We start from the raw sequence: 12,666 nt of genomic DNA, 5'->3' as shown, positions 1-12,666 counted from the left end.
GTGATGTCCATAAAACTACTTAAAATAGAATTAATTGAAAAATCTAAACTAGACATCCTAATCCCACCCCCAGCCCCGACCCCCAATCCTAAGGTTAAGAACACAATATATGCAACAATAGTAATAAAACAATAAAAAAATAAAAAAATAAATCGAATTAAAAATTTAAAAAAGAAGTTAGTTAAATATAGAAATATAATACTATAGAAAATATTACATGAATCAGAGCCAGTTTATTTCATGAAACAATAGTCTAATTTTCAGAACTGGTATTCTCTTGGTTTATAATTAAGCAAATTGTAAATGTGAAAGTTCCTTATACAAGTTTTTCCTTTAATCTATTTATATTCCTCCTCTTTTAGTTTTTTGCCTGGATAAATTAGTTAATACCTATTCCCCTTGACTTGTGTGTTCTTTAAGTTTACATTCAGTACAATTTTTCACTTTGAAAGGTGTCAGGAACTAGTTTAGTGTGCTTATCTGTTTATAACTGTATCATAATGGTATACAAAAAAAACTATAAATATATTGTTAAAAAAAAGAAATAGAAGTTCAATGATTACAATGAAAATAAAAAAGCAATAGAAATATATACATGAATTAGAGCCCAGTTTCTTTGATTAAACAACAGTCTAATGTTCAGAACGGGTATTCTCTTGGTTTATAATTTAGGAAATTGTAAATGTGATAAAGTTGGTTGTTAAAGTTTTTCCTTCAAACAATTTATTTTCCTTCTCTTTCATTTTTTATTGCCTGGATAACTTAGTTAATACCTATTCCCTCTTTTTTTTTAAGTTTACACAAAGTATTATTGTTTCACTTGAAAAGGTGTCAGGAACTGGTTTAGTGTTGAAGTCTACTTGACTCTCGATACGAAAGAATTCAGCCCGAGGGAGAAAAAACAACAACCAGGAAGTTTCTCAGAGGAGGAAACGAAGCCGCGCTGGTGGAGTACATACTTGGAAGTCTTAAACATACTTTTAAAGTATTTAAACAACAACTTAAACCTTTGAAAAGTCCATTTGGTTGCGGTCGAAGGGCATTGACTCCAACAACATGGACATTGATCAGGTAGGTGTTTGCTGAAGCTTGTGTTTTGTTGTTTAGAAGTCCTCCTCCGTCATTATGAGTAACGTCAGCACGCAACAGGTGGGTTCAGGATAGAATAAGAAACAAAGGACTTAGCTTTTAAAATATAATGTAATATACTCACTAAGTTTAAATTATTGAGAGAGTAAGTCCAACACTGTTCAAACAAAATGGCCTAATAACACTACAGTCCATACAGCCCAAGGTGGGAATGCAGTCACTCCTCTGTGATCATCATGGCTTGAAAATCTTCCTTATACTGTGAATTACTTCACTGTATGTAAGGGTTACTTTGCAGAACTTGTGAAAAGTCGGTTTTTATTTACCAAACAGACTCAAGTGGCTCCCTGTCGGCTGAGCCCGGCGCCTTTAAGTAGGCCTAACCCCATGGAACAATGCAGAGACTTCATGCTGACATGCCTTGCCTACCAATAGAGATAAAACAATACTCTGCCACATTCTTACACCCATATCTTTCCTTTATAAACCAGTCTTACAAACTCATCTCAGAAAACATAATCTCTGTCACTATGAAGCACTATATTTAGTGCAACCTTTAAATTTGAATTAAAGCTCACTTCTTGCTTTTATTTTGAAAGCCTGTACAGAGTGGAGCAGATGATGGTACACCTTGTTGTGTGATGAGAGGGAAACCATCAAACTGAGTTCTCTTGTGGCCTGCAGATTTTCTTTCTGCATGTGGTCAATTCAATCCCTGCACGACAGATTAGCCATTTCACATTTGACTAGATTAGGAGGTGACAGGGAGTTTTTTTTATGGCCTACCACAACAAATGTGATCCATCCTCTGCCTTTGACAGCTGGGCCTCAGAAACGGATTTTCATTAGGCAAGGCAAGGCAGCTTTATTTGTATAGTGCATTTCATACACAAGGGCAACTCAATGTGCTTTACATTAAAACATTAAAAGCATTGGAACATTCAGACAGCATAAAAGAACACAATTAAAATGACAATTACAATAAAACATAGAAAAGAAAAGGAAAATTAGAAATATATTAAAGTAAATTTAAAATTCGCATTTAAAGTGAGTTAAAATGAGTTAAGATAGGAAGGCAGTGGCAAAAAAAAATGTTTGATTTAAAAGAGGTGAGAGTTGGAGCAGACCTACAGCTTTCAGGGAGTGTGTTCCAGATATGTGGTGCATGACTAAACGCTACTTCACCATGTTTCGTTCTGTTGTTCTTTTGTATTTATAGTTGATGTTATTATTATTATATGTATATTTTATCTGTATGCCTTATTCTTATGCCTTGTACAAAGAGAGCACAGTTTACCAAGACAAATTCTTTGTGTGTTCAAGCATACCTGGCCAATAAAGCTGATTCTGATTCTGATTCTGAATCTAGGGACTGAAAGCAGACCAGTACCTGATGACCTCAGAGGTCCAGACGCTTCATAAAGTAGCAGCAGATCAGCAATGTATTTTGGGCCTAAACCATTCAGTGGTTCCATTCAAGATTTTTTTTTTATATAAAAAGACAGCACTTCCTTCTGTATCCAAACACATGCCAAATGTGCCAGCTACATGGAAGACACCACATTTGTTGGTGCACTGTTGAATTGTCAAGTTTAAAATAAGTTTAAAGTCAGTTTCTGTGCACAGCAAGAGAGAGCATTTCAGTAAAAAGATACCTTAAGACATTTCAGACCTCCAACGGGTTAAACATATGAATTGTATTCACAATACTTGCCTGTACTCTCTGTGAAAGCTGACATTTGATAGCCTTTAGCCATTCAGAGGGACTCGTTGAACCAAAATAGATACCAGAAGACAGAGAGAGAGAAAGAGAGAAAAGAGGAAATACATTAGGCAGGTAGAGTTACAGCAAAGAATGTGATAAGAATGCAAATAACAATTATATCAGAGGCAATAAGGAATGGAAAATATGTCAAACCAGATGCACAAATAACTCTAAATGATCCAGGTTAAAAGCAGCAACACAGTCACAGGTCTGTAGAGGTGAGTTAGGTATAGATTAGATTAGATCAGGGGTTCCAAAACTTTTCAGCCCCCAAAATATAGATGCCAAAGACTCGCGACCCCCACGGTCCCTCAGAGTGATTCAGTGTGGTTTCATTTAGCTGGTCTGGAGAAAATTAGCCTACCTATATGAGCATGTGTCTGTGTTTCCTGTGCTGTTATTCTAACCTACTGCTACTGATGCTTTTGATAATTAACTGTTCACTAACCCTAAACGTAGGAGTCATCTGCAAAAAGAAAGGCAGAAAACTCATACATTTTCTATTTTCAAGGTTATATTTCAAGTTAAGCTTCTATTTTTGTCGATATATTTTACTGTAATGGGTAAAATGTCTACTTTTAGACAACTTTACTAAAAAAACATTCTGGAAGACATCTCACGACCCCCTATTTGTGTCTCCCAACCCACACATTGGGAACCCCTTGATTAGGGATGCACCGATCTGATCCTGGTATCGGATATCGGCTAGATCAGACTCAAAAAGCTAGATCGGATATCAGTGACAAGGGGCCGATATATAGTGCCGATCCATATGGCAGATCTCTTCATCTCAGTTTTATGCTTTTCTGTGTTTACAATATCTATTGGTTATGCAGATTAACTCACTAGACTGCTGGTACACATTTATAATCTCTTGAATAATGATACTGTCAGTTTAAAAATGTTTACTTTATTTTGGTTTACAAATCAGAAAAGCATGAAGTTACTAAAACATGATTATATCCTCATATTAAGGAAAAGAGAGTGTTAAATCAATACCAAGATCAGATCGGCTAGTATCAGTATCGGCAGATACCAAAGCCCAGGTATCGACATTGGTATCGGGACCTAAAAAGTAGGATCGGTGCATCCTACCCTGGGTTAGATGATACTGCGTGAACTGATGGCACCGAAGAGAAAAGAGTGAAGGGAAAACAGGAAAGGACAGGAGGTGGTATAAAAATAAACATGCAAGTGAAAAGTGAAGGAATAACCTCATGAGGAGAAAGAAGGAGAAAAGTAGAAGGATCGGGGAGATGGAGGGCGAGAGGGCAGGCGGAACATGACGCAGCAAAATCATCTGTTTCCTAGAGACAGCTTTGTTTACAGTCTGCTGCTGGCTCTTGAGACATGGCAGTCTCTCTCTGCACATACAAACATCACACTGCTTTGAAATCACTTTAATATGAACTGTGTAGGATCACAGCTTCTCCTCATATTAATGAGCACAGGCACTTTATACCAGGCGTCACCAGAGACGTAAGAACGAGCGTATGACAGCCAGCAGGTTGGGCTGACATGTGCAGCAGCTTAGAGGACTGAATGGACACTCAAAGCCAACAGCAGTTATCATACGTGATGAAGCCGGACTATTACCAATCCTTTAAGGACTTTAGTGGCTATTTATGGTTCAGTAACTCACAATAAACATACTGCACATGAGTTTTGGTTCTTTATTAAATAACATTTTATGAGAATATTTAGTACGTATTCTGTGGTTTGCTGTTGTGAAGCATAACAAATACATGAAATAGTTAACTTTGTATTGTTAATCACTATTTTCCCTTCATTTGAAGCTCTTTTTTAGACTACAGAAAAGGTTAGGATGTTGATAAGTCAAGTCAAGTCAACTTTATTTATATAGCACATTTAAAAACAACCAGTGTTGGCTAAAGTGCTTACAAGATAAAAAGTAAAAAGTACATGAAGACAACAATAAACAACAACATAACAGGATATTACTGTCCTCTTCACGAACAGAAGGCCAAAGAGAAGAGATGGGTCTTCAACAAAGATTTAAATCATTCAACAGTTGGGGCCGATCTTAATTGGAGTGGCAAGCCATTCCAGAGCTTGGGGCCGCTGATGCAAAGGCTCGGTCTCCCCGGGTTTTAAGGCGACTTTTAGGCACATCCAGGAGCAGCTGGTTTGTTGACCTCAGTGCTCGAGCTGGTTGTGAACATGGAGAAGAGAGAGAGCCTTGTAAGTTAAAAGTGCAACTTTAAAATCAATCCTGTGGCGGACTGGGAGCCAGTGGAGAGCACGCAGCACAGGGTGATGTGCTCCCTCTTTTTCCTGCCAGTCAGGAGGCGAGCAGCCGCATTTTGAACAAGCTGCAGGCGCTGAATAGACGACACGACTAAGCCCACATACAAAGAGTTACAATAAGCAACCTAGAAGCAATAAAGGCATGTACAACTATCTCTATCCTTGGGAGGGAGATAGGCCTTCACCTTAGCTATGAGTCTCAGCTGGAAGAAGCTGGCCTTAACCACAGAAATATGTTTTCCAAATTTGAAGGCACTGTCTTCAACATAACTTCAATAACAGCAGACATGTGTTCATGTTCATATTCATATTCTTTTCTCCAATCCCAGGAGCGTGGGGGTGTGGAACATGAACCAGAGTCCAAGGACAAGGTGCAGACCTTGAAGGATCAGGTAGATGGAGTGAAAAACATCATGACGCAGAATGTGGACCGGATCCTGGCCCGAGGAGAGAGACTGGATGATCTAATGGACAAGTCAGAGGATCTGCAGGCGGGGGTCAGTAACTTCAAAAAAGAGTGATTGTAAAAGTTAGTTAAAATTGTACCTCATAGCTGTATCCTGCCCATGCATCCTGTGGGTACGATGCATGTATTGATAAAGATGTTGGTAAGCTTTGATTTAAGTGATGATCATGACGTAATGAGAACAAGAAGTCTGAACATGAACAAGTCAGGTCTTTTTCAAGTAAGCCACGGGTCACAAAGCCCAGACTATGAACTGGTTAGGTTCAACCATAGACTGTATAAAATATGGACGTAGTATCCGTGATGACACCCATCTGTTTCTGAAGAGCTGTTTTGAGACCAGGCGGCGGCAGCCATATTGCTTCTGTCGAGCCAGTGTGACGTAAAGAGGCGGAGTTTGAGCCTCCTAGCCAACAGCCGCAGTGTTCCTGCAGTCAGCTGTGCCTCTCATTGGAAGACTAGTAACCTCAATATCTTTGAAATTGCTGCGTTGGAAAAAAAATTCACACCCCTCACCGTGAGAGGACATCGATAAATGAGCTATCCAGGCTACACTGGTCTTTTGTACCAGGCTGTAATGTTTATTTCTGCTGCAAAGATCGTCTTTTTTAATGTGACTTCTGGTACTTCCGGAGCCAGCCTCAAGCGGATCCTCGTTGAACTGCAGCTTTTAACACTTCCACATTGGACTCATATTTTTAGACCGGAGGTTGCCGCTTGGGTTCAACAGAATACAGTCATTGACAACGTCATAAAATGCATCTGTACATTTTCTGCTAGGTCATGTCAAGATTTCTTACATGAAAAGTCTACCATGAGGAAGGAAAGGAGAGCTGTCAGTGAAAGTACAAATGTTTTGTACTCCAGGAAACGTTGTGTTCCTGTTGTTGTGGATGGATAAAATGTAGATGTCCTGTTGTCTCGCAACAGACAGTTTGACTTATCATAACATTATGAATGGATTTGGTCAATTTAGCTTTGCAAGTAAGCCATGCCAGCTGACCAACATGCTTAAAACCAAGAATGGACCTAGGAGCCGATATCAACACTTAAACCTAGGGATGCAACAATTAAAGATTTTAGTGGTACGATCATTGTGAGAGAAACAATCACGGTTTCACGATTATTATGAGTTTAATTTTCCAGCAGTTTTTGAGGGTCCTTCCCCAGCTGACTCGTATCATCGACTCCTCCACAGGTTGGACGTGCACTCAGAGATCAGCGTGTGTTGTTTTATTTTCGGACACAGGTGTCATTTAGACGACCTCACCTGTACAGAATAAAAGAGGCGCACTCCAGGGAATGTTTATTTAGTCTCTTTTTCTTCTTGTGCCGTTTTGGCAGCACCTTTTCTGCTGCGCTGGACTGATTTAAAAAAAAAAGTGCCTGCCACACGTCGTTTTAATGTTGCAGTTAAAAATTAAAACAGTGTTCTCCATGAAAACACCATCTGGCGGTACAGAAATGGGCAGAGGACGCTGCCTCACACTTTTAAATGACAGAGAAGCTCCTCACACAGGTGTCACTCATTTTTCGTTTACAAGTTACAGCGAACATCATGGACCGGTCCCTTTTTGACAGAGACAGCAGAAAAACTTGGTGTAGCGGAACCTTCACGATTAGACTAACCGTGACACTTTTTAACCCGTTAATAGTGAAACTAATATTCACACAACACAATATAGAGGTGTTGATGAATGTAAAGGAGGGTCATTAACGGAGGCTTACCCTCTACAAAAAATAGGATTGTTGAGTTGAGTGTGTGTGTATTGAACTGTGGAGGATGTGTGAGTTACCTTATGTTTGTTATCCAAATGATGATAAAATCTTAAAATAAGTCTGGTTTGGGGCGCTGTTGGCCTAGCGGTTTAAGCCCCCCCATCTACAAAGGCTACAGTCCTTGTCGCAGCGGTTGCTGGTTCGGCTACTTGTCTTCCCTTAGTCTCTACTCGACAAATTTCCTTCCTCTCTTCACTGTTATCCTACATGGGAAAACATAAACTTTAAACATAGGAAAATGAGGCAGATTTTAATCATTTTAATTTAGGAAAAAAGACAATCCAAAAGAAAAGCGGTGAGGTCAAACCCTGTGTAGAGATATCAAGCTTTCATGCAACCATAGCATCAGTTTTCCCCAGACCCTCAAGTGCCTGCCCATAAATGTTGAGTTGTCAGCAAATGACGATGCTTCAATGTGTAGAGCAACAGATGAGCACTGAAACTCTTTGTGATCTGAGCAGTTTTCCTTCCCTTGAGTTTTGCATTTAGTTTTTCCCTGATCAGCTGATGCACATGATCACACTGAAGTCATTGATAATGTTACTAAACTTTAAAAGCAAGAAAGTAGGAATAGCACTCAAGTTTAACATACCACTCAGAGACATCTGTTGTCACCAAGTTTGTTTGGTGTTTTTCCGCCTCTGCAGCCGCATTTAGTCAGCCAATCAGTGAAGAGGCTGAATTTTGAGGTTTTTTGCAACTGAATTCAAAACATGGCTGAACCATAACTAGGAATGTTGTTAACCACTACAAAGGTCTTCATATGGGACCTTTAATTGTAATTTCTGAACATGAAAAGAGGATGGTTAGAGAATATTAATACTGCTTCAGACTGAAGAAATGTTCTTCTTAAGTGTGCGTTCTCTTTTTGTGAGCGAGCATGGAGGAGAGAACTTGTGGGCCACTGAAAATATATGTGTGCATGTGATGAACTCCTGATAATAATCTGGCACCCAGCAACCCTTCTTAGGTTTCATGACTGGGATAGAGGGGCTGCTGTGGCACTCATTCTCCTAATGGAGCCATAAAGGCACCACAGGAAAGAAATTCACAGCATTATTGTGTTGATAGGGTAACAACATGTGTCCTTATTCTGTTCATTCTATGATAAACAGCAGAGCAGCTGATCTGAGTCAGAGTTGACCTGTTTTCATTTTTCTGTTATCCCTCAAATGCATCACGTAGAAATGTCAGCTCGTTGTCTACTATACATGACAGCAGCGGGAGGAGAGACACTTTATTCAACTTTTACTTACTCATCGATATGTTGAGCTCTTTTCCAAATGATTCTTTACAAATAGAAAAGGTCTGAGAGAAAGGCAGGTAGAAATGTATGCAAGGAAGAAGGGCCAATCACAACCAGTCATTGCTATTAGGCCTTTAGGGGCAGCTGTGGCTTGGTGGTAGAGTTGGGAACTACAGTTGTGCTCATAAGTTTACATACCCGGGCAGAATTTGTGATTTTCTTTTTTTCCCATTTTTCAGAGAATATGAATGATAAGAGAAAACATTTTTTTCACTCATGGTTAGTGGTTGGATGAAGCCATTTATTGACAAACACTGTTTTATTTTTATATCATAATGACAGAAAAAACAAAATCATGAATTCTGCCAGGGTATGTAAACTTATGAGCACAACTGTATGTCCAAGTTCCAGCCCGATTGAAAAAGACTTCTTGTTTTATATATATATATACATTTTATCCCATCCATGAACAGGACATACATCTTAAACATACATTACATACATACATTACCTACAGTATACAAAACACAAACAAGATGATAAAGAAAGAACAGTTCAACAAACGAAAACAGAAGGACGACAGAGGTTGGGGGGCATCAAGAAATACTTAAAGCATGTTGAAGTTTGTGTAAAGTTAAATACATGTTAATATGGCTGATTATAAAATAATTAAACAATCAGAGAACTAATATCATAATTACTCTGGTAAGGAGTTCAAGAATCATCAATCAATTAAGCTTTATTTATATTGCACATTTCATACAAGTCAAATGTAACCCAAGTGCTTTACAGCGATTGAAAACAAGAAAGAAGCAGAAAAAATAATGGAAAGACATATTAAAAACAAAAATGGGTTTTTAAATAGAGAATAATGCAACAACAATAAAATATGTGTAATTAAAATAAGTTAAAGTGTCAGATTAATATTAAGAATAGAAATATTTAAAATAAATTTAAAAGGGTAAGGATAAGAGTGAAAATAAAATTAAGGCTAAAAATGTCAATAAAACTGAGTAGATAAATTAAAAAAATAAATACAAATAAAATAAGATAAACAGTTAAAATTAGTAAAATGATAAAGCAACATTTAAACCAATATTACAGTAAAAGGTAAGTAATCAAATTGTAAAACCCTACATAAAAGCCAGACTGAATAAATATGTTTTTAGTTTACGTTTAAAAGTCTCAATATCTCTATCAAGCGTGCCGGATACGGCCCTGGTGGTGAGGCTTTCAGCAGTGTGACTGCCCCCTGGTGGCTGGCTGCAGTATAGGTCAAAAAATCCGTCTCCCCCATTCATTTGAATGGGGGAGCAGTCAAACTTTCAAAAATAAATACACGTCGTACGAATGTTTCTCACATCCGTATGCTGTGGTTATATGTAGTTAGTATTTGACTGTTTTGTGTCCAAGGCCTCTTTTTTCTGAAAAGTTTATTTTTCGTTAGTTATTAGAGTTAAAAAAACGGGGTTTTACTTAGAACCAAACTTCAAAGGACACACGCGTCTTGTGACGTTACGCTGTAGGGTAGAGCTTATTACAGTGGCTTCACAGGCTCTGGCTGCACAATGGCTGCGCCCAGGAGAGGGATTTTTTGGCTTCAGAACCGTACAACGGGAAGAGGCGGAGCAACGCTGACATTTTAATATACAGTCTATGATCTCTATCAGCTCCCCTCAGATCCTCCGGCAGGCTGATCTGTAGTTTAGGAGCGTAGTTGCTGAAAGCAGCGTCACCAAATGTTTCTGTTCTCCTCTGAGGAACTGCTAAAGGAGAGGAGCCAGAAGATCTGAGAGGCCTTCCTGGTTTATACACTAAAAGCATCTCAGAGATGTAGTCTGGTGTGAGGCCATTCAGCGCCTTAAAAACTAGTAAAATAATTTTAAATTCAATACGAAAAGAAACAGGCATCCAATGTAAAGATTTTAAAATAGGCATAATGGAAGGATCTAACTGTATCCCACAATCCATTTAATCCCTGATAGAGATTTATTAATATGGCAGCAGCTCGCTCCATCCCCGATTAGGTCTATAATTTCTTCTCACCAGCTGCACACACTGAAACAGGTTGGCGTTTGAATCTTCCAATTCAGAACAATTCTCTGTTTAGCAGCTAGACAACCCAATGTTACAAATTTCCTCCGTGTCACAGATAACCCATCTATTTTGTCACCTAATATTCATAATGAAAAACATTTAGGAACACAACATGAAGGATCTCTTTGACAGCGTTTGTCACAGCTGACCAGAAGGAGTTAAATTCAGGGCATTCCCATAGACAATGTATGAGGCTTCCTCTTTTACCACAGCCATGCCAGCATGTCTGAAAATGGTGAATTCATTTTGTTACATTGAACAGGGGGCCGATTGAACACGACTTCATCAGAGTGACGACAAGAAACTTTACAGGGTGGCTTCACCAAGTAATTGAACCCCTTTGCCAGGAAACCGTGATGTGTTGTTGGGATTAATTTGTCTAATCTCTCCTCGATCAGGCTCAGCACTTCAAGCAGACTTCTCAGAAAGTAGCTCGCAATTACTGGTGGAAGAATGTGAAGCTGATCGTGGTCATCGTGGTGGTCGTCCTCATCATCGTTCTCATCATCATCCTGCTAGCAACCGGAGTGATTCCTGTCGGCACTCCATTGCCTTCAATCACTCCAACCAAAGCACCATAAACGCCCTCACACGAATGAAGAACAGATCAACATAATGAATCATAAACAGTCTATGATCACTGAAGACATGCCTATTATACAGTTTTAATTTAGCAACACTGACTCAGGTGAATCATTCCTGTCTGGTGAACTCTTTGTTACTTTAGATTCTTCAGATATCTGTCCTGCTCTCGTTGTAATTAAAGGACTTTGGTGCGAGACTTTAATGGCTTTTTAAACCTTTTTCACAACACAAATCCATCCCGGCCATTTTTTGAATTTTAAAGAAATTAAACCAAAATCCATTTTTGCTGCTCTCATTCATCTTTATCAGTCCTCACTATCGAACTGTTACACCATCGAAGCTCAGTTCATCCAAACAGAGAGGAACTAACCTGAGTCAGTGTAACTGCAGCTGATAGACGAGGACTCCTTGGGCATCGTACAAGTCACAATATTTATTTTGAGTGTTATCATTCATCTGCATCTTTAAAAAAAAAAAGACAGTTTATATTGTTTAAAAGGCAAAAATTGCAGAATCAGGAAGAAAAATAGCAACTTTTTTTCTCTAAAATTGGAAACATGCTTCAGTGTAAAACAAGTTTAGGTCACAGCTTGTTAGAAATGGCTTGATTGCGTGTCGTATCTGTATGTTTCAGTTTGTGGGCTTGTTACTTTCTAAGTTCTTCCTGTTTCTTTGTAGCTCTGCAGCGGTACTCATCCTGCTGAAATTCCAGTTTGAAGTATATGCACTCAGCACTACCTTGGTTCCCTTTTAAGAGGAGCGGGGTCCATATGCTAAAAAGAATACACAGAAACAACTGTTTTGCACATGTATCTTTAAATGTAGATATACAAGTAGATCAGCTGGTCAGTGCTTCATTTTCTACAATTTGTTTTAACTCTTGTACAATTTTTAATGTGTGACTTTTGATACCTTATAATCAAACCACGGGGTCAGCAGTCAAAGGTTTTCACACAGCTTACCAGCTGTGAGAAATCACTTCCACCCCTCCTTATTGAATCATGTCAAATAGTTACAGTTAATAACTTGATTACTTGTCTCTGAAACAGGGAGTGTTCGTTTCTTAGATCTAGGTCTGAAGTAAAGTTTTTATGTTTCTCTTCCTCTCTCTCTGCTGTTACAGAACCAAATTATCTTCAGAGTGGTCAAATGATCCCTTTATGATCTGTAAATAGTCGGTTTATTTTCTCCCAACATTTAACCAGATCGTCCTTTAAATTATCTGTTTATTTAATACTTTATATCATGGTGATTTCTGTATAAATAGGTGTTCAAGGAATGATTAACCATGAAATGGTACAGTTGCATTGTTGTTGATTTTCAAAATGAAGGCATAAATTCGGCTGTGTTGAAACACATCATGTATTGTGT

General features: G+C 38.6%; 1 protein-coding gene across 1 annotated transcript; it reads left to right on the top strand.

The window, feature by feature from the left end:
* Positions 1-877: 877 nt before the first annotated feature.
* On the top strand, positions 878-11,324 carry LOC117820770 (vesicle-associated membrane protein 8-like). The gene is made up of 3 exons (XM_034694692.1): positions 878-1,071; positions 5,452-5,619; positions 11,109-11,324. The coding sequence occupies exons 1-3, from the start codon at positions 1,057-1,059 to the stop codon at positions 11,289-11,291; spliced, it is 366 nt and encodes a 121-aa protein (XP_034550583.1). The 5' UTR covers positions 878-1,056; the 3' UTR covers positions 11,292-11,324.
* The last annotated feature ends 1,342 nt before the right edge of the window (positions 11,325-12,666 follow it).

Source organism: Notolabrus celidotus, chromosome 10 (genome assembly GCF_009762535.1).
Source record: "Notolabrus celidotus isolate fNotCel1 chromosome 10, fNotCel1.pri, whole genome shotgun sequence".
Classification (NCBI taxonomy): domain Eukaryota; kingdom Metazoa; phylum Chordata; class Actinopteri; order Labriformes; family Labridae; genus Notolabrus; species Notolabrus celidotus.
Note: the sequence above shows the minus strand (reverse complement) of the source record. Positions and strands in the feature narration are given on the sequence as shown.

Bases quoted from the DNA above. Each gene is read 5' to 3' on its own strand.
- LOC117820770 (XM_034694692.1), top strand. The intron at 5,620-11,108 runs GTCAGTAACTTC...CTCCTCGATCAG, and splicing joins CAGAGGATCTGCAGGCGGGG to GCTCAGCACTTCAAGCAGAC.